Source organism: Labrus mixtus, chromosome 11, assembly GCF_963584025.1.
Source record: "Labrus mixtus chromosome 11, fLabMix1.1, whole genome shotgun sequence".
In the NCBI taxonomy this organism is placed as follows: Eukaryota; Metazoa; Chordata; class Actinopteri; order Labriformes; family Labridae; genus Labrus; species Labrus mixtus.
The window spans coordinates 16,499,276-16,526,702 of record NC_083622.1 but is presented as its reverse complement, the minus strand read 5'-3'; the positions used below and the strand labels follow the sequence as shown (position 1 = coordinate 16,526,702).

The 27,427-nt window shown below is 41.0% G+C and overlaps 2 protein-coding genes and 3 non-coding genes across 5 annotated transcripts; all 5 read left to right on the top strand.

Moving 5' to 3' along the window:
• Positions 1-110: 110 nt before the first annotated feature.
• ncapd2 (non-SMC condensin I complex, subunit D2) lies at positions 111-21,482 on the top strand. The gene is made up of 32 exons (XM_061049198.1): positions 111-256; positions 657-776; positions 885-960; positions 1,053-1,111; positions 1,210-1,385; positions 1,881-2,023; positions 2,508-2,635; positions 2,736-2,859; positions 2,969-3,116; positions 4,243-4,440; positions 4,524-4,658; positions 4,741-4,828; positions 6,485-6,668; positions 6,804-6,922; positions 8,173-8,379; positions 8,480-8,654; positions 8,882-8,966; positions 9,185-9,321; positions 10,416-10,548; positions 10,925-11,000; positions 11,095-11,310; positions 11,418-11,578; positions 12,664-12,775; positions 12,886-13,009; positions 13,433-13,588; positions 16,781-16,958; positions 17,058-17,152; positions 17,335-17,415; positions 18,466-18,649; positions 18,735-18,897; positions 19,023-19,142; positions 21,219-21,482. The coding sequence occupies exons 2-32, from the start codon at positions 659-661 to the stop codon at positions 21,299-21,301; spliced, it is 4,182 nt and encodes a 1,393-aa protein (XP_060905181.1). The 5' UTR covers positions 111-256; positions 657-658; the 3' UTR covers positions 21,302-21,482.
• On the top strand, positions 1,452-1,771 carry LOC132984411 (small nucleolar RNA U85). Its single transcript, XR_009674922.1, has one exon. It is a non-coding gene; the product is annotated as a small nucleolar RNA U85 (small nucleolar RNA).
• LOC132984416 (small nucleolar RNA U85) lies at positions 3,718-4,021 on the top strand. Its single transcript, XR_009674926.1, has one exon. It is a non-coding gene; the product is annotated as a small nucleolar RNA U85 (small nucleolar RNA).
• LOC132984410 (small nucleolar RNA U85) lies at positions 4,911-5,206 on the top strand. The gene has a single exon (XR_009674921.1). It is a non-coding gene; the product is annotated as a small nucleolar RNA U85 (small nucleolar RNA).
• A 1,385-nt stretch (positions 21,483-22,867) lies between the features above and the next one.
• On the top strand, positions 22,868-24,670 carry nppcl (natriuretic peptide C-like). Its single transcript, XM_061049340.1, has 3 exons — positions 22,868-23,100; positions 23,933-24,090; positions 24,316-24,670. Exons 2-3 carry the CDS (start codon positions 23,992-23,994, stop codon positions 24,610-24,612), a joined length of 396 nt encoding a protein of 131 aa, XP_060905323.1. The 5' UTR covers positions 22,868-23,100; positions 23,933-23,991; the 3' UTR covers positions 24,613-24,670.
• Positions 24,671-27,427: the final 2,757 nt, after the last annotated feature.

Here is a 27,427-nt window from a genome sequence, read left to right as displayed (position 1 = left end):
TAATGTAAGTTTAACCAGATAGCTTTGAATCCGTGTTGTAATGTTCATTATTATCCAATGGGTGGCAGCGTTGTGTTAACCTTCTGGTAAGACCGTCCCACGTTTTGTGACGTCAGAGTCTCGAGGCTTTGGCGCGATGTCCAAACAAATTTGAAAAGCTGCGGCTTCAAACCCGCTCACAGACGGTAGGTAGAGAGGACTGTACTAAAGTTTTAGGAAGAGAAAGTCGTGGCTAACGGAGCAGCAAGCGCCACAGGTGAGCATGAAGTTTCCAAATCGGTCATATTGAAGTATTTGTTATGTTTATTTACCTGTTAATAAACATTACAACCATAAAGTTGCTCGAGGGAAGCTAGTTAGCATGCTAACTCAACCAGCAAGGACTCGGCTCACAATAACAAAGCTGCACTCAGTGTTCGGCTACGTCTACATTATTGTGTATTGATGTTTTTTTTTTTAAGCTTCCAGACTAGGTTTGAAGAAATTACTAAATCTTGTTGATAAAAAGATTTAAGTTTTGACGTCACATTGATTTGTGCCAACATTTAAATAACACTTTGACTCTGTTTAACCTTCGTAGCTCAAGAAAGTTGGCACATTACCAGATTTTGCAGGCAAACCTATTGTTTCTTTGTTTTGTTCTTGTCTTGACGAAGGCATGTCGTGGGACTTTTGTGTACCTGTGTGCGTGGGTGACTTGGTTAAAACCGGGGGGATCAACCAGTACGTGGTTCAGGATGTGGTGTCCCCAAAACAGCTTCCACCCTACATTAGCAGTAAGTAGTCAGTTTTTAAAAAGTTCTGAGGCTTTCTCTTTGTCACACATTTCACTCTAGGCTGCTCCGTTTCTGACACAATCAGGGTCTTTTCTCTCTCTCACACAGAATTCAAGGCAGCATTGCGAAGCCAAGGTCCTTTGTGTATATTGGAGCACTTTGATACAGGCTACAGCGTGCTTCAGTAAGTATTGATCATTTCATTGGGACATGGTTTTTGCTTTTTGTTGTGCTATTAAAACCCATAACTCAAAATGACTGTCTTTACTTTTTCAGGCACTGCAACTCAGCAGAGCGGGCTGTGAAAGAGGATGCTTTGGAATTACTGGTACAAGGTAGGACATTTATATTTTCGTGTCTCAGTTTGTTAAAATTATAACCCCCTAAAATGCTGAGGTGAAAACACATTTTTTTGGATTTCTTTTCTTTTCAGTGGTTAGTGGCCTTGCTGCTACGCTCCCCTCGCTTTTTGTCTCCACCTCGGTCTCTGCAGCAGAGCGCAAAGAGAACCTTAATGCAGTTAAAATGAGTGTCTACCTGCTCTGCAAGCTAACAGAGACCCTTGAGAGTGAATCCCACAGACAGAGTATAATCACAGCACCTGGGAAGGTAAGAACTATAGCCAACTTTGAGTTTGACGCCTATGAAAGTGTTTTGTGTTAAACCATTTTTAATGCCCACTGATGAGATTATGGCAAGTTTGATGATCTACTAAGACCAAGAGATTGTGGACTCTTACCTGCTGATTGATGGGCAGTCTTGGTAGTGTGATGGAGTTTTATTGCATGGCTGTAAGGGCCCATCCACAGTTAACTTGTCGCCTTCTGCAACGTCTGCCTCCCCCAAGAGCAATGGGACTGGACAGTTAAGAGGTGTCAAACAATGTGCAAATGTTTGTTTGTGTCTGTTGTTGTATGAATGTATATGTATCGGCTTGTAAGGGTCTATATACTTGGTCTGACAGAAATGAACTACTCTTTGGTAATCTGAGGGCACGTATGTAACTTAACTGTGTCAATCCACACTTTTATTTGGTCGACTATCTGAGTCAAGTTTCTCTGAAGCCCAACTGTTAGAACTTTAAAGTGTTTTTGTCTTGCACAGGGAGGTAAAAAAGGCAAAGGTGGTGAAGGATTTCTGCAATGGGACTCTGAGAGAGAGACGGTGCTGCAGGCCCTTGTTCAGCTCCTTCAGCTGGATATCCGTTCCCTCTGGAACCTCTCCCTGGTAGAGGAAGAGTTCATCAGGTACTCTATACAGAATGGGGAGCTCTGGGCAAAAGTGTCAGGATGAGCAGTCTAAATTCACTTAGCTGGTGTCATTTCCCATACTCTTCTCCGGATCTCTGCCCAGCATTGATAGCATTGTCGCCTTAATTTGAGTTTATGTGAAAGCTACCCTTTCCTCGGCCTTGATTATGCCTCACCAAATCTAATTGGGTCAAAAGATCTTGGAAATGGTTTCCATTGTTATTTCCTCACAGCCCTTTTATTTAAAACCAATCACTAAGAAATGCAGTAAATGTTAAAAGTAGTTTTTAGTTAGTACAGGGAGGTCTTAAATACGTAATCTTAAACCCCACCAAAAATCTATATATTGTTGTGCAACATTTTTTATTAGATACACAATATTTTAAGTTCAGCCTATTGACCTTGGCTGCAAGTTATTTTTTGTGCAGGATTTACCACAACACCAAAAATGAGTTCTATGTTCTGCTTATTTTTTTCTTAGTTGTGTGACCTGCTGTTGCTACAAACTAATTGAGAACCCAACCATCAGCCATGTCAAGAGCAAACCCACCAGAGATGGAATAATCCACCTTCTGGGATTGCTTATCAAGAAGTACAATCACCTCTTGGGTTAGTTTCTCAGTCACATTCTGAACTGTTGGAGCATGGGAGTCCTGATTTACGTAAGAATGTAATGTATAACGTTTCGATCTTTGCATAACTCTTACAGGAGCAAGTGTGAAGGTGATCCAGTTGCTGCAACACTTTGAACAGTTGCCACCCGTGTTTGCTCAGGCAGTGTCAGTGTGGAGCACCGAATATGGTGTCAGGGCTATCATAGGCGAAGTAATACGGTCAGTTAACATTATTTGTGCATTTTAAGTTTCAGCATTTCTCTTTGAAGTTTGTTTCCAGGGCCACAAATTAAGAAATTATTACATTTTGTTATTCTTGTCTCTTCAGGGAGATTGGTCAGAAGTCAAGTGAGGAGCTCGCTAGAGAGGGATCAGGGGTGAAAGCTTTTGCATCCTTCCTTTTGGAGCTCGGCACTCTGGTGCCTGAGCTAATGATGCCCAACATCAGTGTGCTCATCACACACCTGGAAGGAGAGGTACTGCACATTTTAACATCTTTCTGCTTACATTCAATCATTAATATAAAGCTGCTGAAATAGAACGTGTAGGTACTTTAAATGGGAAAATGTGCTGTGACATTGATATGGGATAAAGGTTGGTCAGTGTTTGTAATGAAATAAATCACTTTGAGAGCGCACACACCGTTTTCACGATTTGTGAGAATTCAGTTGCCCACAAATCCCCTCTCTTTTCAATAATTTGTGTTACAGTTTAGATTTGCCAGCTTGGGGGGACTGGACAGTCAAATACAGCGATGTCATTTAGTGCTGTTTAGGCCCTGTTATCATCCTGTCTTGTTTAATGTCGAAGCATATAAAGAGAATCAGAAAATAAGGGTTCCTGTATTTCTGTTGAAAGTAGAAAATATGTTAGAGCCAGTTTGCATTAACCATAAATTGAGCTCAAAGACACACATCAGTAATCAACGTATAAATCAAAAGTTTAGAATATGAAGACGAATGCTAATTAATGGATACAGAACAAAGATAAAAGCACGAACCTGCTGATTCTTCAGAGAAACATCCCTTTCATACACACAGCTTAACGGCATTCTTTCTTCGAGTTCAGTCACATTGTGCCCAGTGATGAGACCAAGGCGAATACGAGCTAACTGAATGAGAGTTGGGTTCTTCTTGCCTCAACTGGCAGGTAATCTTGGCAGTGCAGGGGAGTTTTCCTGCTCTGCTGTAAGGGTCTGCCTACAGTAACTTAGCCCAACCCTAATTCTTCCTCTGGAGTCAGAGTGGAGTGATGCTGGGATAAAGCTGACAGTGTGTTTGGTGTGTGTGTGTGTTTGTTGTGAATGTAAGAGGCAAGAAGTACACCCAGCTCTCTTTGCTTTCAGTAAGCGATGAGTTCCTTCTTTGGTAATCTGAGGGCACTGTCAAAAAACTCATCTGAACTTCAATCAATGTGTTTACACTTAAAAAGGTTTCTTAAATATTGTCTCGTAGTTCTACTTCACACATGCAAGTTATGCTATTTTTATATAATTTTCCAATAAAAGCAACAACATATTAATACTCAGTTAAGATGTTTTAAAGAGTTTGTTGTTGATAGATGAATTAATAATTTCCACCCCTTTCCCCCCCCCCCCCTCAGAGCAATGCAATGCGTACCGCTGTGTGCGAGGTGCTGGGAGAGATCCTTGTGCGGGTGCTGTATGGAGACGGGCTGGATGAATCTGGTAAAGCTGACCGTGACCGCTTCTTTGACATACTGCAGGAGCATCTGCATGACACGCACTCGCATGTCAGGGCACGTGTGTTACAGATCTACACACGCATCGTCAACAGCAAAGTATGTAATCAATACGCTAAACTGTATCTATTGGCTAATATTTTAAATGTCTCTGTTTGTAATGAGACTTGTGATCTGTTTAGGCACTGCCTCTTTGTAGATACAGTGAGGTGATGGAGCTCGCTGTGGGACGATTGATGGACAAATCTATAAATGTAGTCAAGAGCGCCATCCAACTGTTAGCAGCCTTCATCGCACACAACCCTTATAGCTGCAAGGTGACTTTAAAGAACATGATCAAAGTTAAAAAGGAAAAACGGGACTCATAATTGAACCAGAATGTGTTTTTGTTCCTCTCAGTTGAGCAGCGCTGATTTGAAGAACCCACTGGAGAAAGAGACCACAAAACTCAGAGAGATGAAGGAGAAACTGGAAGGGAAAGTACCAGGTGAAGATGAACCCCCTTATCTTCTGAGATTTGAAATAGAGACGCCCTAGTGTGTGTGTACGTTTGTGTTCAGTCACATTGTGCCCAGTGATGAGACCAAGGCGAATACGAGCTAACTGAATGAGAGTTGGGTTCTTCTTGCCTTGACTGGCAGGTAATCTTGGCAGTGCAGGGGAGTGTTCCTGCTCTGCTGTAAGGGTCTGCCTACAGTAACTTAGCCCAACCCTAATTCTTCCTCTGGAGTCAGAGTGAAGTGATGCTGGGATGAAGCTGACAGTGTGTTTGTTGTGTGTGTGTGTGTGTTATAGGCAAGGAGTTCACCCAGCTCTGTTTACTGTTCAGTAAGCGATGAGTTCCTTCTTTGGTAATCTGAGGGCAGAGTTTTTGATTTTTTTATTCTAAACTGAGGATGCATCACATTTTTATCACAATACATTTTTTAAATATATTTCAAGAAAAATTAATCTCAATCAGTATGTGCACCTTTTACCTGTTGATGGAGACCCAGGTGTAACGGCCATGCCTCAACAACATAGCTGTTAAAAAAGATTTGGATTTGGGAGAAACCATAAAAGTTTTGTGTAAAATGATGACCAGCTAATAGAAATAGTTTACTTACCACTACTAAATAAACAAAGTAATCACACAGGGTACACCATTCTAATATTCTCTAATGATAGACAAATAACATCAGCACACATGTGATTCTGTCAGACCGTCCCATAGGCTTCACATTTATATTTAAGATGATGCTAAACTCAGGGACATATTACCTTACCTACTCTACCTAAAACTTGAATGTGATGACAATCGGGAGCAGACACTAAGTCTACCAAACAATCCAGATGTGAGGGGAGACACAAAGTGTCCTTAGTTAGCAGAGTCACAGCTAACCCTATCAGCTCTGACTGTCATCAGGGAATAATATTGTAGAGATACTGAAATTCCATCACAATGCAAAGCTAATACATAAAAAGCAGAATGTATTTATATGGTTAGATTTTTCTATTTTTGTTATGGCAGTATTTATCACAGATGTAAAAGATTTAGCTATTTATTTATTGTTTTTGTTTTTATTTTTTTCAAATATTACCCAGCACTAGTCAAAAGTCTGAATAATAAGGTACAATCGTACTGTTTAACAAAAGACATCTGCACAGAGCTCTCTCAATCTTACTCGGAGAGAAAGCATCAGTCAGTAGAAAATAGAAATCAGTAGTATGTCGGTTGTTTAAATCACTTAAATGAAGCAACATTTATTTCAGCATTGAACCATTAAGGTAGTGGTTATACGTCTGCACAGCTTGACACAACCCCACGTTATCTTTTGTAAAATACACTCGTTTTAGGAGGATTCATAAAAACTTAAGTTTGACCACTGCCAGTACCCAATGCAGTTCTGTCATTAGCTTTTTCTTGAGCGCAGTTTCTAATAGAGAAACAGAGCTGTAGTACAAAGACAACAAAATATGACCAAATGTAATGCCACATTATGATCTACATTTATAACTACATGTGTATTTCTGTTACAACTCTGTCAATCTCCTAAATTATTCCTTTGGTAATCTCTTCTGTCAATTCTTTTTAATTTTCTTCCTGGCTGACTTTTTACTTAACATAATGTTTTGATTTTTTTCCCCCTCTCCCTTCTGGCAGTGGCGGTCATTAAAGCATCTGAGCTGTGGGCCGCCATGGAGCCTGAGTTGCTTGTCACTGTCAGGACAGAGCTAGAGCCCACAAGTGAAGACGAGAAGGAAGAGGAGGAGGACAACAGGGAGGAAGAGGATGAAAGAGCAACTGCAGTGCAGATAGCTCAGTACCTCCGTGTCAACAAGTACAGGTGATGCTAAAAAACAGCGTTGGTCTGGACACAAGCTGACTCGAGTGTCGCTCACCTTGAGGGGTTTTACTCACCTGCACTGTCAATTAGCCAACAAGATGATATTCATGATTTGTTTTCCTCCCCCTTCTACAGGAATGCGGTGCGTCTTTGTGTAAGAGCCCACAGCTGCTTCCCTGAGTCTGAGATGTTCGCTTCTCTGTCTACTCTCAACGCTGAGACTTTGATGCACACGCTGGCTCTGATTTTTAAAGGTAAAGCCCGCGATCACTTCCCCCGATGCACTTACATCCAGACGTACTCACCAGAAGTGCTTGGATGTAAGTCTTAATGAAAGTGAAATTGGACACACTTAAGAGTCAGTTTTTAATATTCTTGCTTGATTGGACTGTATGCATTTCATATTATCTTTCTCTCTCAATTCATTAAAACGGACTTGTCTCTAATAGTTACCTTTACAAGAGTGTGAGAAGAGGTTATATTGAGCATGAAACACTCAAACATATTTCATAACAATGGAGTGTGACACATCGCCGCCAACACTGTGCTGCAGCTTCAAAATGATTGCAGATACACCTGTTGAAATGCTACAAACATTTTATATCATTACATAAAATAAAACATGAACTTGTTTCATTTCACTGGTTGACATAAAATTGGACTCATGGCATGCCCTCTTAAAATATGAACTATTTGGTTTCAAGCAGTTTAGGTAGAGATCGTGTTAGAAGTCTGTTGCTATGCTGATTTTGTTCATCATAAATAAATAGCTTTCATGTTCTTTTGATAAAGAAATTATAATCTGTAACTAAATTGTTCCTTGTTAATTGTTTAGCACCAATACACCAAGTCAAATTCCTTCCTATATGTAAATGTATCTGGCAATAAAACCCGATTCTGAAAAAGTAAATGCAAAAAAATGAAGTGGGATGGGGGATAACCTTCTTTAATTCTGCACTTTCAATAATATGGAAAGCAAGTGCCATATAACATGAATGCAATAACAGCATCACAGTCAACAACTTAAAAACAATAAGAATGTATGGTTAAACTTCTATTGAAGGCCCAGATTGGTGATTATTGTTTAATTTAGAAGTTTGTCAGCCGTAAATGTCATGTGACGTGTTTCCTGTCATAGTCCAAATGTGTTTAAAAATTAAAAAAATCTAAATTGCATCACACGAACAAAGCACTGCAGAAAAACAAATGTGAGTACTGTTTTGCATATATTGAAGATTCACTTGGCCCTGGCCTGCAATACTGGCAGAAAGGGGGGGAAACAAGTGTGCAAAGGCATTTCCTTAGTATGCTGTTAATGTGACACTTCTCTGGCCTCCTCACACACACTTAAAGCAGAAGGATTAGATTGAACTTAATTACTGTACAGGAAGTGTTGAGTAATTGACCAGCAATGGAAATTTTCTCCTTGATAATTATTCTCTTGTACAGCTTTGTAATCCTAATTTATTTTCTATCATATGGACCTTGATTTTCTTTTTCTCAGGCACCGATGATGACGCCTCTGAGCTCAGCCAGAACCTGCCGCCAACCCCTCAAAAAGAGGGGGAGGGGGAGAAGGAGGGGGAGGACGGGGAGTTGAAGAAGCAGGAGATGTTGGTTCAGTATTTAAGGGACACAGAAACCTTCGCCTTACAAGTGGAGAGAGCAATCTCTGTCATCAACTCCATGCTCTACTGGAAAACCACTACAGGTAGAAGGCTATACACGGATGTGTTCAATATGAATAAAACAATGTCACCTTGAAGGATATACAATTATTTTCATATGACAACTGACTTCTCTTGTCTTAGTGGTCCAGGAGGCTGTGCAGTTTTGTGTCACAGTATGTGAGTTCAGCGTTGCCAACTCAGTCAGTGGGGTGAGGAAAATGTTGCCTCTGGTCTGGTCAACTGATGCTGCAATTAAAGACGCTGTGGTTAATGCCTACAAGAGGCTGTATCTGAACCCTCATGGAGACACAATCAGGTTTGTGAAAGTGACACACACACAGGCACACACACAACTGATGTGTGCATAACCTACTAAAAAATAGATCTATATATTGAGATTTTAATGTATGTTTTATGTACTAACACATTTATTCTGATGTGACATTTAACTTTTTTTGATTTGATTGTGAGTTCAGTTTAAGATCACAGTAATGTTAGGCTCGTGTTGTCGTCTTAAAGTATCTGTCACGTTTCTTTAATTAGGATGAAAGCCCAGACTCTTGTGGACAGCCTGTCTGAACTGATGATGGATGCATCTCTGGGTACGGTCCAGTGTCTTGAGGAAATAGTGAGTAAACTGTCAAATTTGGATCATGCCTGTGTATAATGATCAGTAGTAGGAAAAAAAAACAACTATGTAGAATGTAAAGGACACATTTGTACCAGACTTAAATGTATCATGAACTTTCTTTTCCTGCTTGTCGACTGTATTTTTTTTTAATGAATAACTTTGTAATACAACTTGTGGGAACTCTTCATCAAAAATGTTTCTTGTGGTTTCCTCAGGTTCAGGAGTTCTTTGGCAGTACAAGCAATCTCCAGTCCACTGTGGTGCAGGTCTTGTGGGAGAGGTTTACAGGCAAACGAGACACTGATAACCTTCACAGGCGAGCTGCAGTGTTGCTGCTGGGCATGGCCACACGGTAAGACAGAACTTCGGATATGCTCATGAAAAATAAACTGCTTATACCTTGATGAGGAAAGAGGATTAAAAGACGAGAGCTTCTTTCTCTCCTTGCCTTTGACATGCTGGTAATTTTGGGCCAGTGACTCAACTCCACCTACTCTGACCATGCAGAGTAACATAAAGAGAGGTCTGATAAGTGATCACGATGCGTTCCTATTTGTTCAGTTGGTTGTAGTGTACACATAATGTTCACAGGGACATAAATGTACCTCATGTTTCTTATCCTTCTTAAATAGAGTTGGTATAAATCATTATAACATAATTTGAGGTACAATGCTGATCGTCAGTGGCATAAGTAAGAACTTTCATACTTAATGTCATAATATTTGGATCACAAGTTCACCTTCTTTTTCTCTATCTTGAGCTTCACAGATCTGAGAGGAACTACTTTGCAAACTGGATTTAAAGAGTTTACTCCATCTCCCGTTTAACTCTAATGGGCAGGATTCTGGTCAATTAAACGTTTCATAATATACCCATAAAGTTGTCTGACAGCCAGCAGAACTCTTTAAAAAAAACATTATGTAAAATCTGCTCTATTCCTCACAGCATGAAGGCACTTCCTCTTGCGTGTTGGTTCTGCCTCAGCTACTTGATATTCAGCGAATCCTCTCATTAGTCAGAAAACAAGCTCGTCCTCGGCTCCTCTTCATTGTAATCTAAGTCACGACCATAAAACTAGGCTCCTTGCCAGGGCCTTTCACTGTATACATATATTTTTAACCCTCAATCTACCTCAAAGACTGCTGCTGCTGTGGGCAAGAGCGAGCGCAGGGGAGAGAGAGTGAAGAGAGACTATCTGCAGTCCACCCACACCGCAGCCTCTCCATCCAGTCGGCAGCATTCATAACCTATTAATTCTTATGTGCTTCTACTAACCCATCCTCCTACATGCATTATCTGGGCAGCAGCCTAGCAATGGCAAGGCCGGCTGACAGCGGCCTGGGTGATGCTGGGCAGAAATGTTAATACTTCACTTTGCATAATCTCATGAACATTTAGGAATATAAAATCTTGACATACAACTCCTGTGTTTGTGAATCTTCACAGGGCAGAGAGGGAGGTGGTCCTCAGTAATCTGGACACCCTGTGCTCAGTGGCTCTGGGTGAAAAAGTGACTGAAGACTTTCTTCTGGCCAGAGACACAGTCATCACCATCTGCAGCATCACCGACCATGTCAGGGTAAGAAGGGCTTGTTTGCATTTGCTTTCTAAACCTTTATTTGTTACTCGAGGGATAAATTGACTTCAATCTGTTGAATGCTTCTTCTATTGGACATCTGATGTTCATTTTGAACCACATCCAGTGCTCACACATCCAGTATTAACTACTGGGAATGTCCACCTTTTTATAAGACAGGTGTCACAAGTTCATGGGTTTGCATTTTCCTGCTGTGTGAAGCATTTCTTTACTTCACATTTTGAGTTTAAATTCAAAGCTACAATGTAGGCTACATATCTACAATCTGCCGCTGATTAATCCTAAAAGGATGAATATAAAGTCAAACAGGCATAGGGCTTTAACACAAAGTTAACCATGTGCACTTTGTGTCAATCAGCAATCAAAAGGTGCTCCCTTCAGACTACCACAGGACCATCAGCTCTTCACTTGCCTCACACAGGCCCTCGCTGAAGGTAAGTCTAGACTAGATTCTGTTTTGTTTCTTTGTCTTTACCTTCACCATGCTTGGTCATTTTCTCAGACTGAGTCTATTGGTGGCTACTTCAGGTGTGGTGATGGAAGACCCTTACTGGCAGAGCTTCATGGAACAGGCTGTCCGTCTCATCTACTTCCTGGCTGAATCACCTGACCAGCTGTGCTCCCGGCTGATCCAGCGCAGTGCTCGCCTCTTAATAGATCAGGTTGCAGAAGGTGGAGAAGTCAACAAGGATGCTAACCAAATGCAAGATGTATCTCAAGATTCCACCGAGCAAGGTGAACAAGGTGAGTCCCTGTCTACATCTGTCTACATTCATACAGTGCAACCGTCTACTGCTCAGTGCTTTATAACAGTACTCTGTCGTGTGTGCATGTGTGTTACTCTCCTGCAGTGAACTGTGTGTGCCTTGCCCAGCTGTTGGCTCTGTGTGGCTGTGTGGCTTTCTGGCAGGTGTCGCACCTTGAGCGCAGTGTGAGTGCAGAGCTGCGGAGGAGGAGAGGAGAGAGGGAAGAGAGGGAGGAGAAGGAAAAAGGCCCGTCCAGCAAAGCAAAGGTAATGTACATGATGCACAGGTGAATTATGTGGGTCGAATCGTTGAACATTTCATTATCAATTGAAAACACTCATAAAGAAGAGCTAAGGTCCCACATGCTCAAATTTCAGGTTTTAATAATCAAAATAAAGTCATGCTTCATTGTTGTAGTACTATTTAAGCTCATACTGTACACATTGAAACTGTCTTGTAAGCCCTTATTTTGAGTTGTCTGTATTCAAAAGTGTTTTTTTTTTTCTGCTGAATTTCTAGTTTAACAATGAAAAATAAACTCAAAACAACAGCCCCCTGTGGGGTTAAATCCCAACAGGAGGGCTTGATGAGTTTCATATCAGTGACACAGCCAGATGAGTGATAGCTCAAATTTGTTCAGCCCATCAGGGAACTGGAAGATAATCATCTCCTCAATTAGCACAAGACATGTTTCATTTTTTGTTTTTCACTGACACCTAATAGAGAGTGGCATCAACAACTTTTTCACGTCAGCCTTAAATATGGAATGTCACCTGGTAGAAAGAACCCAGACAAGACGATTTTGGTATTAACCATAAAAAATGCAACATTCGTGATGTGAAAAGACAGACCATCCATTAACATGTCACTATTGTGGCATTTTCAGGTATATTGGCAGTACCTCATATTAAAAAAAGTCTCATGGAAGTATCATTTAATATCCCTTTGAGACTAAGAGTCAATTTGACCCTGCTTGAAATGGATTTGGTATGGTGTTGTTAAAAGCAGGACAGTATATTGCCTTAGTTATGGGTGTAAACAAACATGGACAGCAGGCGTAATAAAGGCAAACAAAAACAAACCTTTTATTGTCACCATCCATTGACTTAACCTCGACCAAATTCTATGCTGCTTGTACCAGTTCTTCTCAGGACTACAAGACAAGAAGTCCAAAAATATTACTTCCATAATGAAAGATAAAGGCCCAACTTCTTTTTTTATTAAACTAACCTGATGGTTGGTGTCTGACAAAGTGGTTAGTTTGTGTGCACTGTGTACAAATGCTGTTGTCCTTGAAGTGGGCAGCTGGGGCTTGATATACATACCTGTGTGTGTGTGTTTTCCCTTGCAGCAAACAGCCAATGAGAGTACTATGGAGGAGGAGCTGGGGTTGATTGGTGCCTCTGCTGAAGACACAGAGGCTGAACTCATCAGAAAGATCTGTGAGACTGAATTACTAGCTGGTAAGAATATCTTGTTTTCTGGTCTAACAATATGCTGCCTTTAAAACTCACATTCAAGATGTTTTCACATTTGACACCCTCTCCCCTCCCTCTTGCCTCTGTCTGTTTAGAGGAGAACCAGCTGAGTGCATTCCTTCCCCTGCTGGTGAGAGTCTGCAGCTCCCCAGGTCGCTATTCCCACCCACAGCTCACCACAGCTGCCTGTCTGGCTCTCTCTCAGTTCATGATGATAAGGTAGACGCATGCCTTATCTCATAGTCCCCTGTTTGATAGGGAAAGCTAGTTAAAAACAAAGGTTAAAGTATTTTAATTGGATCTGCAGTTGCTCCAATCCATATCATTCATGTGAATTAGTGGAGGTAAAATAACAGAAAGTCTCTCTGCACACACTTTGAATTAAAATTGTGTACATTAAAAAAGACATTGTGGTAAATAAGTATTTATGTAAGTGATGATGTACAGTTAGGGGGTTAGAACCCCTGCAGGGTGAACAGGATCCCGATGCAGTCTTGTCTCAACTTGAAGGGATTCCTCCTACAAACCAATATGCCATATAAGGAATATATGCCTCCAAATATGCAGATTTTTAATTAATTTCTCAGTTGTTTTTCTCCCTCCTTGGACTGATCTGAGTTATTGTTTGATTTGTTCTCACAGCCCATCAGCCTGTGAAGAAAACATCCGTCTAATGTTCACCGTGCTCGAGCGTTCTGCTCTTCCTGTGGTCAGGGCGAATGCCATAATAGCCCTGGGAGACCTGACCGTCCGTTTTCCAAACATTTTGGAACCTTGGACTCAGAATCTTTATGCCAGGTAATCATTAATTAGCAGGACTATATAAAACATTTTATTCATCCCAGCAGCGGATCCTCATCCCCTTATTGTCATGCTTATTAGTCTGGCATAGCCACACTTGTATCTACATCTTGTTTTACATGCCCTGTACACACACTGGAGAAATGTCTCTGATGATTTTTGCACAAAGGGGGAACACACTCTGGGTTGTATCTCTCCTTTTTTAGGCACAATTATCATAGGTGGTGCTAAGTTCATGATGCCGCAACTGTGTCCTTATCTGTTTTGTAGGAGGGGAGATTTTTTTATGTTTTAAGACATTTGTAAGTGGTGGTGTGACCTCCTGGCTAAAATGGTAAAATAAAAGTAAACAAAGGACAACACTCCAATTGGTCTTTTATTGCCACAAGGACATTTCGAACAGACCCCCTTCTTCAGTATGTATCCTACAATCACATTGCCCGATTGATACGTCCGTTGGAGTGCTGTCCCTATCGTATTCTTATCTGACAGGATTCAGCACCAAGTTATGTGCTGTTAGTGAGTTATTAGTAACAATTTTATAAAAAGGCAAAATCGCTGAAACTGCATTGACCTAGCCAGCCTTATCTAACCTTCTCGTACGACCCGAACCCTCACACGGCACACAAGCTGCTTGCTTCAGGTTGCTGGACTCCTTGTCATTTCACATAGCAGTGAGTGTTTGAAAAACATAACATGCAGATAAAATTAGGGGAGGAGAATTTAGTCCAAAATAAGGCAGCCCGTGGCAGGCTTATACACAGTCTCCACATCCTGTGAGTCAGACTTCACGCTCATTAACTCTTTTTCCCATTAGATACGCATTATCATCATGTACGTCAATTTGTTTTGTTATTTCAACCAATATTATAAAGCACGGCCTACGCCTGATGGCTCAGCCAAGTGGGTGTAATGTGAATGACATTTCATCACAGGCAACATCTCTCCCCTTTGCTCGTTTCCAGCCGGATCCCACCAGCAGCAACATGTCTCAGTGTGTTACTGCTGTCACTGAGGTGAAACGGCTGTCACTTTGCTCCACTGAGCCACAAGATGGGAAAAGTTGACTCTCTGCATCATGACTTGATAGGTTGACAAACTTTGAGATTAACTGTGCGGGCAAATTCTGATATCTGACTTCTGCGTTTGCCATAGAAACCAGCAAGTGCTTTATGGCTGTACAGGAAACCCACCCCCAACTCCTGAACTGGGGCGGTGACTTGAACTGGCTTAGACAAGAGAGCTGTTAGACAACGAACAACTTAATTATTAGTGTGTTACAGATTGTGACTAGAACCAATGACTCTTGTGCTGTAATTACACAGGACGGGTGAATGAGCAGAAGGGGATTATTATCAAGTGAAGTCAAAGGGCTCATGCTTCTATGTACATTTTCATTCAAAACACTTTATGGTTTGTCTGTTTCTCGTGCACTTAGTTGCACTGCTCCCCAGCAGCCAACTTAGAGGCAGAAGCTGCTCTTTTTGATGAAGTGTGGTTTTAATTATAAGGGCTGATAAAGTGCACAATGAGGTGTTTCTGACGTGTAAAACATTCTGTTCTTTTTTTCAATGCAGCATTTCTCTTCTACTGTTTTCAACCTGATAAGCCTTTCATAGTGTTCCCTAATTGTCTCCCACACACCAACACCTCCACTCTTCTTAAGGCTGCTGCCCTGGAGCCTCCTGATAAGCGTGCTAAGAATTAATTACCCTGTTCGTTGCTGTTGTAAGCCCCTGCATTGGCATGTGGCAGTCCCATGTATAAATGTCTGATCCTTTGCCAAAGAGGCTTGCTCTCTGGCAAAAATGAGAAATGGTTAATGAGTTTCTTTTGTTCTGGGGTTTTGGGAGTGGGTAAGACTAAATGGGTCTTCTTATGCTATCAGATTGCCCTGCCACAGCCTGTCCAATGCCATTGTGTTAAACCCAGGCTGTGACCGTTGTTTTGGTTACTAAGCCCATCTAGGTGGAACCAGTCTTTACACAAAGCTTAACTGACTAGGACTGGGAAATGATGAATGTGGAGGTGGCAAGAATGTTTTTCCTCCTCATTTTATGTATTTATTTGGCTGTGGGGATTCAGGACTGGAAATGTCCATCTGCACAACAGTTGAGCGGATTGCTGTTGTACATGAACATTCATCGTGACCAAAATACTGAAATGTTCAGACTTTGGTTATCTTCTTTTCCTCTACTGTCACAAACGGGTATTAATATTTAGGCTTTATTGGATTGGTAGGCACGATAATTTGTATAGACATACATTTTACCCCAAGAATTAAAAAGTCATATCTAGGGCTGCACATTTCATCAAAGTATTTTCAAACTGCAACATGGCCTAGTGCAATACCCAAATCACCAAATCTTTAGTTGGAGACAGGTCCTAAAAATCTTGTTTTTATGGTAGTGACTCAACAAATGCCCCTTCCATCATTTTTTTATATAAACATTCCTACTTATTGCCATCCTATTGCCAATATACCTGTCGTAATAACCACTTGGATTTTTCCACATGTTGCTGCCCTTGTTTTGACTTTTTTTCTCCACTGTCCATTCGTCTAACCATAAAGACTTAGACATTTGTGTGTGTGTGACAACAGCTATTTTAACATTGTTGCTATGAAATGCGGCATTAATAATCATTTTGCTGAATGAATGAAAAACACTTTTGAAAGTTGCAAAAATACCTACAGTGATGTCTTTAGAGTCTGTTTTCTACTGAAACCTCGAGGAGTAATGAAGAGCCACTCTGTCTCTGTAGATATGAAGTTGCAGGTATCAATGCTCATATATTCAGATAATCTATTATTTCTGACTAAAAACCAACACATTTCATTGATCGGGGCTGTGTGGGTGTGATTTAATGACATTTGATTGACTGTACGGCAACAGAAGCAAAAGCTCCACACGAGTCTTTACAATTTGAACTGTTAACTGTTGATAAATTAAATGCAACCAAACAGACAAACCACTGACGAATATTATATTTATGTACGACCACATAACTCATTTTAATCCAGTTAAGAAAATAATCTATTTATCCAGAGCAAGCATCAGATTCAAGTGAATAACATTTCCAACAGCCTCAGCTATACTTGATATTTATTGCAAATGAGTCCAAAGTGCAGCCGCACAGAGAAGGTAGAAAATGAATTCTCCAGACATTTTACCCTCTGTTCTCGTCCAGGCTCAGTGACGAGGTGCCTTCAGTGCGACAGACAGCTGTGACGGTTCTAACTCAGCTGGTGCTTAAAGATGTCCTCAAGGTCAAAGGACAAGTCAGCGAGGTGGCCGTGCTGCTAATTGACCCTGAGCCTCACATTACCAGCCTGGCACTGAACTTCTTCAACGAGCTGGCCTCCAAGGTACGCACACACACTCGCGCGCACACACACTTCCAGCACTCTTAAAGAAGACTGAATAATTGGGAAGGTTTTCACTCTTTCTTCGGTGGTTTCCATCAGGACAATGCGATCTACAACCTGCTCCCTGACATCATCAGTCGCCTGTCAGACCCAGAGAGAGGCATGACCTCGGAGGACTTCAACACCATAATGAAGTGAGTTTCATTGCTTTTCATCATGTGTCTGGTTTCATCTGTCCGCAGAGGACATTTCCATACTGAGCACGACTCTGCAGGTTCATATCCTGACTTGTTCAGGAAGCTTTCCCAAGAAACTTGCAAGCTTTTCTATTTTGGGAGCTTTGTTTAGAGGCTGTGTTGTTTTTTTGTGTCCTCAGACAACTCTTCTCCTACATCACTAAGGAGAGGCAGACCGAGTCTCTGGTGGAGAAACTCTGTCAGCGCTTCAGGACTGCCAAGTGAGTAAACCTCCACCACTTTTTTTTTTTTTTTTTTTCACATCTCTGACCCGCTACTTTTCTTTCCCTTATTATTATTTGTTTTCCTGCTCGTTTCTGAGCAGCAGTATTCAATTTGTGAGATGAAGGGGCGGGTGCATGGGTAATTAGTGGGTGTGAAGAGGAAAAAAAGACAATCAAAGAGTTCACAGTTCATTTCACCCATCACATCTACTCCAACATCTTATTCACTCATTTGATAATGGAAACACTCTTTCTATGAAGTTGGGGAATGTAGTCCGAACAAGCAGCCTAGCCAGGCTTCCTCTGACTCATACTTCATCTATACTCCAAGGAAGGACATTTTATATTACACAACGCTAAAGTGAATTTAGGTATCTGGGCTTCAGGAAAATGAGATTTTGTCCAAATGCCAGGGCAGAGCTTTACACATGAGTAATGAGGTCTTTTGTTGAGCATCAGAATCCAGTATACGGGGGGAAAAGCTGCCTGACGGGAGATTTTACAAACAATCTCCTCCACTGAGAGAAATGTTGTCTATAACAGTGGCACATTTTAATGCCACTATACCATCATAAACACTCATCTAAAATGTAGCTAACATACATTCTTCACAAAATCTTACTGCAGGATGTCCCATTGTGTAATGTTTTATTTTTAAAACATGATTTGGAGCAACACATGTTTACATAATTGGTCTGTGACAAAATATACAAAAGCATTCTTAAGCACTAGAAATACGTTGTGAGGCTGACGCATAGCCTACATATTTTCTCTTATGACGTAAACCTTTGACTTTGAGAGCCTGGGACACACATCGTACCTCGACCTGTGTGTTACAGCTACCTGTGTAAACTGCTGTGGGTTGCATGTGTTTGGCATTGTGTGTGAAAACCTGCTAATCAAAATCTATTTTACGAAAACAAAGGTTTCCAGATGGCCGTTAATAAATAGTGGGCTGGCAACTGATGCTCATAGAAAGACTGGACTCCTTGCATTTTGTAGTTCTAAATCAGGTTTCTGTGAATCTTATTGTACCTCTCTCCTCAGGACGGAGCGTCAGTGGTGTGACTTGGCCATGTCTCTGTCTCTCCTGTCCATGTGTGAGCGTGGTTTCAAGAGACTGCAAGAGTGCTGGGAGTGTTACAGTGACAAGTTAACTGAGCCCGGAGTCTACCAACCTCTCCTCTCCATCACCGCCAAGCTCCGCCGCGGGGCCAAACCCCAGTTTAAGGTGCAAAATACATCCTCAGTTTAAAGTAATGTATAATTTATTTGGACGCAGTCTTTGTTAACTGATGGTATCCTTGTCCCCACAGGCCCAGGTAGACGAGTTTGAAAAGCGTCTGACTGCTGTTCACACACGTGGCCTGGAGAATGTTGAGAGTCCAGAGATGGATGCGGAGAACCCACAAGAAGGCGGCTCCACTGAGAAGACCATCATGCATACACCGCAGCCAGCCAGAGGCCGGTCAAAGAGAGGTCAGAACTCAGGATTTCACTAAAACAATGTCCAAATGCAAAAAAGTTTTTGATTTGATAACAATTGAACCAATAAAAACAAACAATTTATTTTGTTTTAAATATAAAAAATGTTTCTGTTTCAGGTCAAGCAAAGCCTTCAGTTTCTAGTCGAGGAGATGGCAGTTTCGTGACACCTCAGAGGTCTCGCAAGTCCAAGAAGCCTGTGATCACCTTCAGCAGTGATGAAGAGGAGGATGAAGAGGGTGAGTGCTTAATTCAAGGATTCTTCTACCTTTTTGAATAACTTCCTTTAGACCTAAATAGATCTCCTTAATCCTTAAGGAACACATTTAAACTTTGTTTATTCATGGCTACCACAAATTATTATTTTACAATTCTACAATAAATTTAGCAGAAGAACATCAGAGTATTTTAATGAACAGCTTTACCTGACTCCATTATTCATTTGGCCAATGACCTCAAAACTCCCAAAACTTTGGGAAAAAATGTGACTTAAGATAATCAGTAACAACAAGAAACACAGCATCAAAAAGTCACATTTTGAAAGCTGGAAATGGGGAATGTTTGGCATTTTCTTTTGCAAAAATAAAAAAAAAGATTCAAAATTCTTGCCTAACATTTTCCAGATTTCTGTTCTTGACCAATGAAATTTGTTTCTGCTCTAGGTATTACTTGATAATTTTATCACGAGTCAGTTCTACTCTTTGGATCAATACAACAAAGTTCAGGGTGTTTGGAGCTCTGGGCTGAAGAAGATTTAGGACCGATGTGCCCCAGTCGCTCTTAATTAAAGTGAACTGTGTGCTGCTGTGTCACTAATCCACTATCAGGGGATCAATTTGATAACAACTTTCAGGGGGAAAAAATCTACCATTTATGAACAACTAGATAATTTATACAAAAATAAGATTTTATTGAGAGACGGTGCCTTTTTGTGAATTGTTTTTACCGGCAAAGTCTTCTTCAAATTTGATTTCATTTTGATAATTATCATTCCTTCAGCCAGAGAATATAACCGTAAAGGGATACTTCACCCATTTGCATTTAGCTTTGTATCATTAGAAACCTGATAGTATTTTTGAATGGTCATGCATCCCGCCCTCATTTTCCCCTGAGATGGGAAATCTTTGTATTTCTAAGTCTGAAGAGGAGCTTCCAGTGACGCAAAATGACGATTTTTGCATCACTGGAAGCTGTTGCGGTTAGTTGGGTGAAACTACATCGCTAGTTCCTCATATTTTTGACCACTGAAGCTACAGACCAATCACAGATCAGTGGGTGGGAACTCACTCCCAGAATCTAAACTTAACATCCGCCATATTGCTTGGAAGCTATGCTAACAGGCTCTATGGAGAAAGCTGATAATGGAGGAAAAATAAAATATAACAGCACTGGTCGCCGCTAGCCGCCGGGGCCACCACGACACCAGACTGGCCTGTCGGCAGCAACCGTCTCGCGGCTATATTGCTAGCCACTGCCAGCTCATCAGCCGAGACATAAGGCCTGCCTGTCGGCGGTGGTGAGGACGAGGAGTCCGGGCCGGCTCGAGCTGGGGTGGACTGGTAGTGTCGGTGCTCTCACTGTTTGTCTATGGACACAGACATAGAGTCTGTTTTCTGCCAGGAATTTCCAAGATCAATTCTGGAAGAAATCTCTGAATCAGTTGAGGAAATGGCCTTATGTGTTGAAGTAAATATGTCTGTAAATGTTTTTATTACTATATTTCTACTGCTATACTGTATATTTTGGAGAAACTGTAACGATCGAATTTCCCTCTGGGATTAATAAAATATTTCTGATTCTGAAATCGAGGACCTTAATGGGAAAGGCCTGCGGTGCTGTGCATTCTGGGATTGGGTGTCTTTATTCACAAAAAGACACTTTCTGCCTTTTCTCGGCCAAGAAGGCACCAACTTCAAAATGTATTTCACATTTCTACTACATATATGACCCAATGTCAATACAGATTCATGTTTCAACGGGTGAAGTATCCCTTTAATAGTTTTCATTACTTTGAACTAAAAAAAAAGTCAGGCAGCTGTCCCATCCTGCAGACTCCCTCACTTACAGACTTCAGCATGGCTCCAATAGTGACTCTGCTTCAAGCTCAAAGACCCTGCCCCTTGTACGGACCTCTTTATAAAGCATGATAAAGGAGCAACTTGAACAGGCTGTGCAACATAAATAAACTCTTTAAAAAGGTTTTAGACTAGAAACATTTTGTTGTTGTCGTAGCTCTATTGCCTTCTTTAACAAGTCTCAGAGCATGTGGCCTTTGTTCCTTTTTTAACATCTAAGCTTCTTTTTCTTCCCCTCAGATGCTGTCATGGAGGAAAACGAGACCCCGAAAGTTACCACACCCATCGCCCGCACGTCCAGACGAGCACGCCTCAGAAACTGAGCTGTCTTCTGTTTTTCTTTCTTTGTTGTTTCCTTTTATCTGAAACTTGTATTTTAACCTATTTTAACTTTTTAATTTCTCTGTATATTTTTAAAGATATTGGTAACATTAGTCTGATGACGTTTTAATGACAGAATCGAGGTGATTTTAATAAACCAGCTTGTTGTTTTGATAAAAACTCCACAGCTGTCTGTCTCTGTTTGAGCTGAGTCACTCACCATCTCTGCGCGCTGAAGGCTGACACGCACAAATGTGTGAAGGGCTGGGTATCTTCTGGGTTATGTCAAGTGAATTTATACCGTCATTACAAGCAGCTTTGAATGTCTGCTTGTCCGTTGTGTTTGGACAGCAATGTTTAATGGATCGTCACAGCTTGCTGGGACAGTATTACTACCCTCCGTGCTTCTCCACTACATTTTCCTCCGCTTGTTAAAACACTTCTATCCAATCAGTTTTCTGTCTTTATCACATGAGAAACTTTGATTACAAAATGAGTATTTCTGCTTCTTGTTTATTTACTTTTTTTTCTTCTGTCTGACACATTTGCTGTTGCCTAGTTGGCTGCCTCTCTTCTCCTGTAATCAATCTCTTTTGTAGGGCTCTCTCAGCTCTCTCCCTCCCATCCTCCTCCTCCTACTCACCGTCGCTTACTTTCCCTCTTACAGCCCTCCTCTCCTGCATGCTAGTTTAACCCCCCCCTCCCCTCCCATATCGCTAATCTCTCTCCCTTTTCGCCTACTCCCTCTCCCACACGCTGTCCTCTCCGAAAAAGATGAGCGGGGTACATTTCTGTATCTGTGATTGATGTGTTATGTAAAGACACTTGCCAACAACTGGCGAACAGTGTGATTGCAGCAGCACTTAGGTTTTTATGAGGATGAATTGGAGTTAAATGTTTTCAGTGGGTGTTCAGTACGCAAATACGAGTAAATTTCCCCAGTTTATATCTATTTAGAGTTGGAGAAGAAGAATTCTACTTGCCCATCCTCTCGATATTCAAGAGAAAATATTCTCTCACTTCCTGTGTATCCGACATCTATCGCTAATTGCTGTGGTTTATTTACTTGAAATAATCAGTGGCTGCTGAACTTTGAGGTTGCTGTGTTGGATCATGCAGCTCCTGCTAGTGTTGTAATTTGGCGGCGGGGGGGAAAGGGAGCAGATGGCACTGACAGACTGTAACTTATCCAACCGAGAGGGGAGGTCAGGGCATGCTGGGAAAGACCACAGAGACAATGAGGAGAGAGAGAGGCTAATAAGCATGAGGGGCATTGTTAAGTATTGAGGAAATGTATAATTCTGATTAAGGTTTGACACAAAACGTGTGAATCTCTCCAGACTGTCGCTGGTCTCATCGATGTGCTGACCACTGCCCTGTGACCTTGCCTTGTGGCATCTTTATGGAGCACAGAGTGCAAAGCGCACACAGTCACCTTGGCAATGACAATCACTCTTCTCAAAGCTATGACATCACTCCAAAGAATAAGGAGATGAGGAGGAGGAGGAAGATGTAAGAAGGGGAGGGGGGGGGGCATCTCTGGCTCTACAAAACCTCTGCAGCATCCCAGCTGATGCCCCAACATTCAGCTTCTGCCAACAGGAGGGACGCAAGAGGAAGAAAATCATCCTTTCAGTTCCATCACACAGTGAGGAAGAGGAGGAGCCAGCCGAGTGAGATAGTGATGCTCCCCCCAGCAGGTGCCAACAAGTGAGAGGTAGCCGAGAGAGCGAGGAGGACGCAGGACATGGAGAAGAGTCAGTGAGAGAAGACACCCAGAGCTCTGAGAGGTACCCAACAGGTGAGAGGCATAACTTTTCTTCTAGATGAATCATGTTGAATCTTTTAATCCAAGCTTTCTTCTATCCATTGTTATAACTTTTTCTTAAAGGATCAAGTTAAAAATCCTGTTATTTCAATGCTTATTTCTACATCAACATTTGGGGAAAATTTATGATTTTTAAATCTAAAGTGATAAAATCACTTTTTTTTTTTTATAAATGGATTTAGAACAGCAACTTTTTTTAAAATCTTTTTGACTTCAAAGTTATAAAATGCCCTAAACTCAACAAGGGCAATGCCTCTTTTTAAAAAAAAAATTCGATTGATTGCTGTACTTAAATTTTAACATTTAGTATATATTATTTTAAAATCTGTCCTGGTTTTAATTTAAGTGATTTGTTTATCAGTTTTAATTTACATTTTTAAAGCCTGAACTGAAATTAAGATTTTCAGATTTTAGAACACACTTGACAACGGTTCAGAGGGACTGAAATGTTGTGATTTATTCTAATAAATTGGAGATGCTTAGCAAGAGTAGTGTACATGATTTTTTCTTATCAAGTGAAATCCTAAGCAGGAAAAGTGGCGGCAAGTAAGCTGACCTCTAATTCTTTGTACATGAAAAGATAAACATTCTCACACCCAAATCACAAACAAGTAAAAACAATTCTTCAGTAGGGATGTTGGTATGTTTAACAGTGTTTGTATAAATGTGACAAGTATGCATCTTTTTTTTTTTCCATCAGAGATTTTTTTACTAACTCACCTGCAGTATTCATGAACATTTTTTTTGTAGATTTGCTTTTAATTTCTCCACGTAATAAGTTAATCTGTATTTTTGTGTTTCACAGTCTGCGTACATTTAAAGTCGTCCTGCTGCAGTTTTTTCTCGTCAGTCGTCTCTGCCACCATGCTGTTTCCTGTGCTGCTCTGTGCCGCTCTGCTTCTCTTCACACCGCTGGAGATGACAGAGGCTCGCGCTCTGCACCCTTCTCCTGAAGCCGCGCAGGTACTGAATGGAGAAGGGAGAGAGGGAGGGAAGAGAAGGGGGTTGGGGGGGGAAAGTGTATTGAGGAGAATTCAGAGTGGATGAGGGATGTAAGAAAACAGTCCAGAAAGAGGGGAGGAAATGGAGGGGAGAGTAATGAAATGTATCTCTGATTGAATTATTCCTCCTCATACTCTCTCTGACGATTAAATTGAATCTTTTTTTTTCTCTTTTACCTTGCTGTAGTTCATGGAGCAGTTTCTGGAGCGCTACAATGACCTTTTGACCCTGGACGACCTGGAGAACCTCTTGAACAGCCCTCCGGAGGAGCAGTCTACCTTGTCCTCGGGGGCCAAAGCAGCTGAGTATCCTAAATGGGCTGACACACAAACGCAAGCTGAGACCCCCTGGCTGCGTCTGCTGAAGGGGGCTCTGGCCAATCAGAAGCGAGCAGAGCCGGACCGGTCACGGAGGGGATGGAACCGAGGATGCTTTGGGCTCAAACTGGATCGGATTGGGTCCATGAGCGGACTGGGCTGTTAGTGAGTAGGAAAACGGGACTGATGGCATCCTTCTTAGAGTATCATAAGGAAAAAACAAACCCGCAGAGAAGGGATGTTTACATGTGTGTAGACTACATGTAGTGTGATGTAAACTCGCAGCCTTACTTATGTGGTTTCATCCAGCGTAGGTACCATAGATCAGACGCTTCACACTATTGTGGCTGTTGTAACAGAGCAGCTAGTTTATTCCATGTGTAAGAATTAAACTGAATATAAAAACTATGAGCTATGTTTACATCAAAAGATCATCTTTGATTGTTGGCCTTTTCTTTTTTTTTTCTTCGTACAACAGCATTTTGTGTATTTCCAGCTTTCTCTGCGTGCAGTACGTGTAAACCTGTTTAGACATTTTGTGGCTGGGGGGGGATTGCGTGTAAAATCAGGTGTAATTATCGTGGAAATCAGAACATGAAGGCACCTGTAGTTCCTGCTGTTTGCTTTTGTTTACCTATGATTTGCATGAATAAATGGATTTGACATTAGCAGTTTCTTTTTCTCAGGAATGAATTATGTGTTTGTGAGATTCTACATCCACACATCTATCCCCTGTGTGAGTTCCAGATGTTCCGTCTCAATCCACACGCGTCATCTCAATTCGTCCTTCAAAGTAGAGCTTTAAATTCTACTGACAGATACTTCTTCCCCGTCAAGGTGGTTCATTGAATATTTCCATGGCTGTTCAAGTCAGTTATTTTTCCCTCCCCATCATGTTGAGTATGGGTGGCTCATCATAAAAGCTCTGCTGCATCCTAACCTGATTTCATTCTATTCAAGCATCAAGCACGCACTCTATGAAATAAAACTGTATATACAGACATGCTTTTTCAAAAAACCTTGATTAATATACCAAAAGGATTTTCAAAGGAAGTCTAAACATTAATATTATGGAATAGACATTTTCAGAAATTTGTACCAGCAATGTTTCTAATTTAAGAACAAGACATGAATTCTTCTGAAGGAAATGTGCTTTGGTCCATATTCAAAAACCCCAAATGAAACTTTCTAAGCTGACAAAACACTAATATGCAACTTTTTTTTTTATCCTATAATACAGATAGTTTGCTCAAGTGTCAAAACTAAAAGTGTATTTCAAGCATCATAATTTTGAAAATTAATAAAAATTGGAGAAGGGGCTAAAAAGGGGCCTAAATGTTGGGAAAGTGTGAGGTAGAAGTTGCTCTGTAATAATGACTAAAGGGCATTAAAACGGTCACCCATTCTCACCCTCTGAAACAACAGTTTAACCATCAAACCTCAGGGTCTGTTTATTAACTGCACGACAAATTTTGATCAAATAATGTGATCCTAATCAGTAGTAGACCCTTGTGCCATTTTTCTACTTGGTACTTAGAAAAGCTGCATTTACAACTCCATGATAACTGAACAGACTGCAGGTGAGGATTATGTGACGTGACAAAAAGCTCCAAAACTACTAGAGATATAAATTCGTCATATTGACCTTGAGACGGGACTGTTTTGTCAACTGCTGTTTCGAAGTGAAGGAATTTTGAGTTTTTAAAAATCTGAAACACAAACACATGTTGGTAGGAAATAAAAATCTGCAGGAAAACAGTGAACTTACTTTTTACCATCAAGAACCAAAAGCAGTACTTAATGAAGTTGACGTTCAATAGCTCCAGATTTCTAATAGTAACACTAGATGGCAGTGTCACTCCATCTTGTTCTTCAGCAGTCAAGAGTTACACTTCAGACTTTGCACCAGACCTTAGTTCAAGCCTCACACTTATTAATGTTGTCAAATACCTCTTTTACCAGTACAGGCCATATCATGGCAATCTATAGATTTTGTATTTTTCTGTTAAGAAAACCAGAATATGGTCTCTTTGTTTAAAAAAGAACAAAAGTAAACATCAGCGAGCCATCGGATCAACTAAAAAGTAATAACCCTTCATGTGCTGGCTGCAGAAACGTGATCCGTATGAGACAGCATTTACAGTACTGAGAGTGTAACAGGGACCAAGTGTTGGCTGCCCGGTCTAAACTTAGCCTGACCTTTACTTCCCCTCTTTGACCTTAAGCTGCAAAGCAGAGGCCAAGACATGGCATGCAGGCAGGGTTGTGGTAGTTCAGATATGCTCCGACCACTGGACTGCTGCCAGAAAACACAGCAGCACTGTCCAGTGTCGGTGCAGAGCTGGAAAACAAGGGCCTGAATATCGTCTTTGGTTCAATTTCAGATGTGCTGTAGGGCTGCTCAATTATGGCAAAAATCATTATCAGAATTATTTTTGATTGATATTGAGATCATGATGATTAAACACTATTACTCATTGACTTTACAACATCTGCATCACATGCATTTATCATACTTAAACACTCTTAACACTTTAGCATTCTGAACACTTTGAAAAACAAACAATAACTAAAAATAAACAAGTTAAAACATAGAAACGTATAAATGTCTAAATATATTATAATAATCAATACATACAAATAAAGATATGTTTTTGAGGTAGTGGTGATGAGCTCTTGTCACCAAGATATCAAGACAGACACTTTGAAACATTTACCTCACATGGCAACACCCAAGGAGAAGCCAGAATGCAGCACAGGAATCATTTCATCTCCATTATCTTGTTTTCATGATCGTGGGAAGCTAAAATCTTTATTGAAATTGAAACTCTGTACATTGGCCCGCACTTCTGCTTTGTGTTGCATGTTCATGGTCTGGCCAATGGCATGCCATGGATAAGGTTTCAGTTCCCTGTCTGGGCTGTCCCTGCTGCTGATGCCCAATATAGCTACAGCCAGGAGGATGTCCAACATGACTCAAC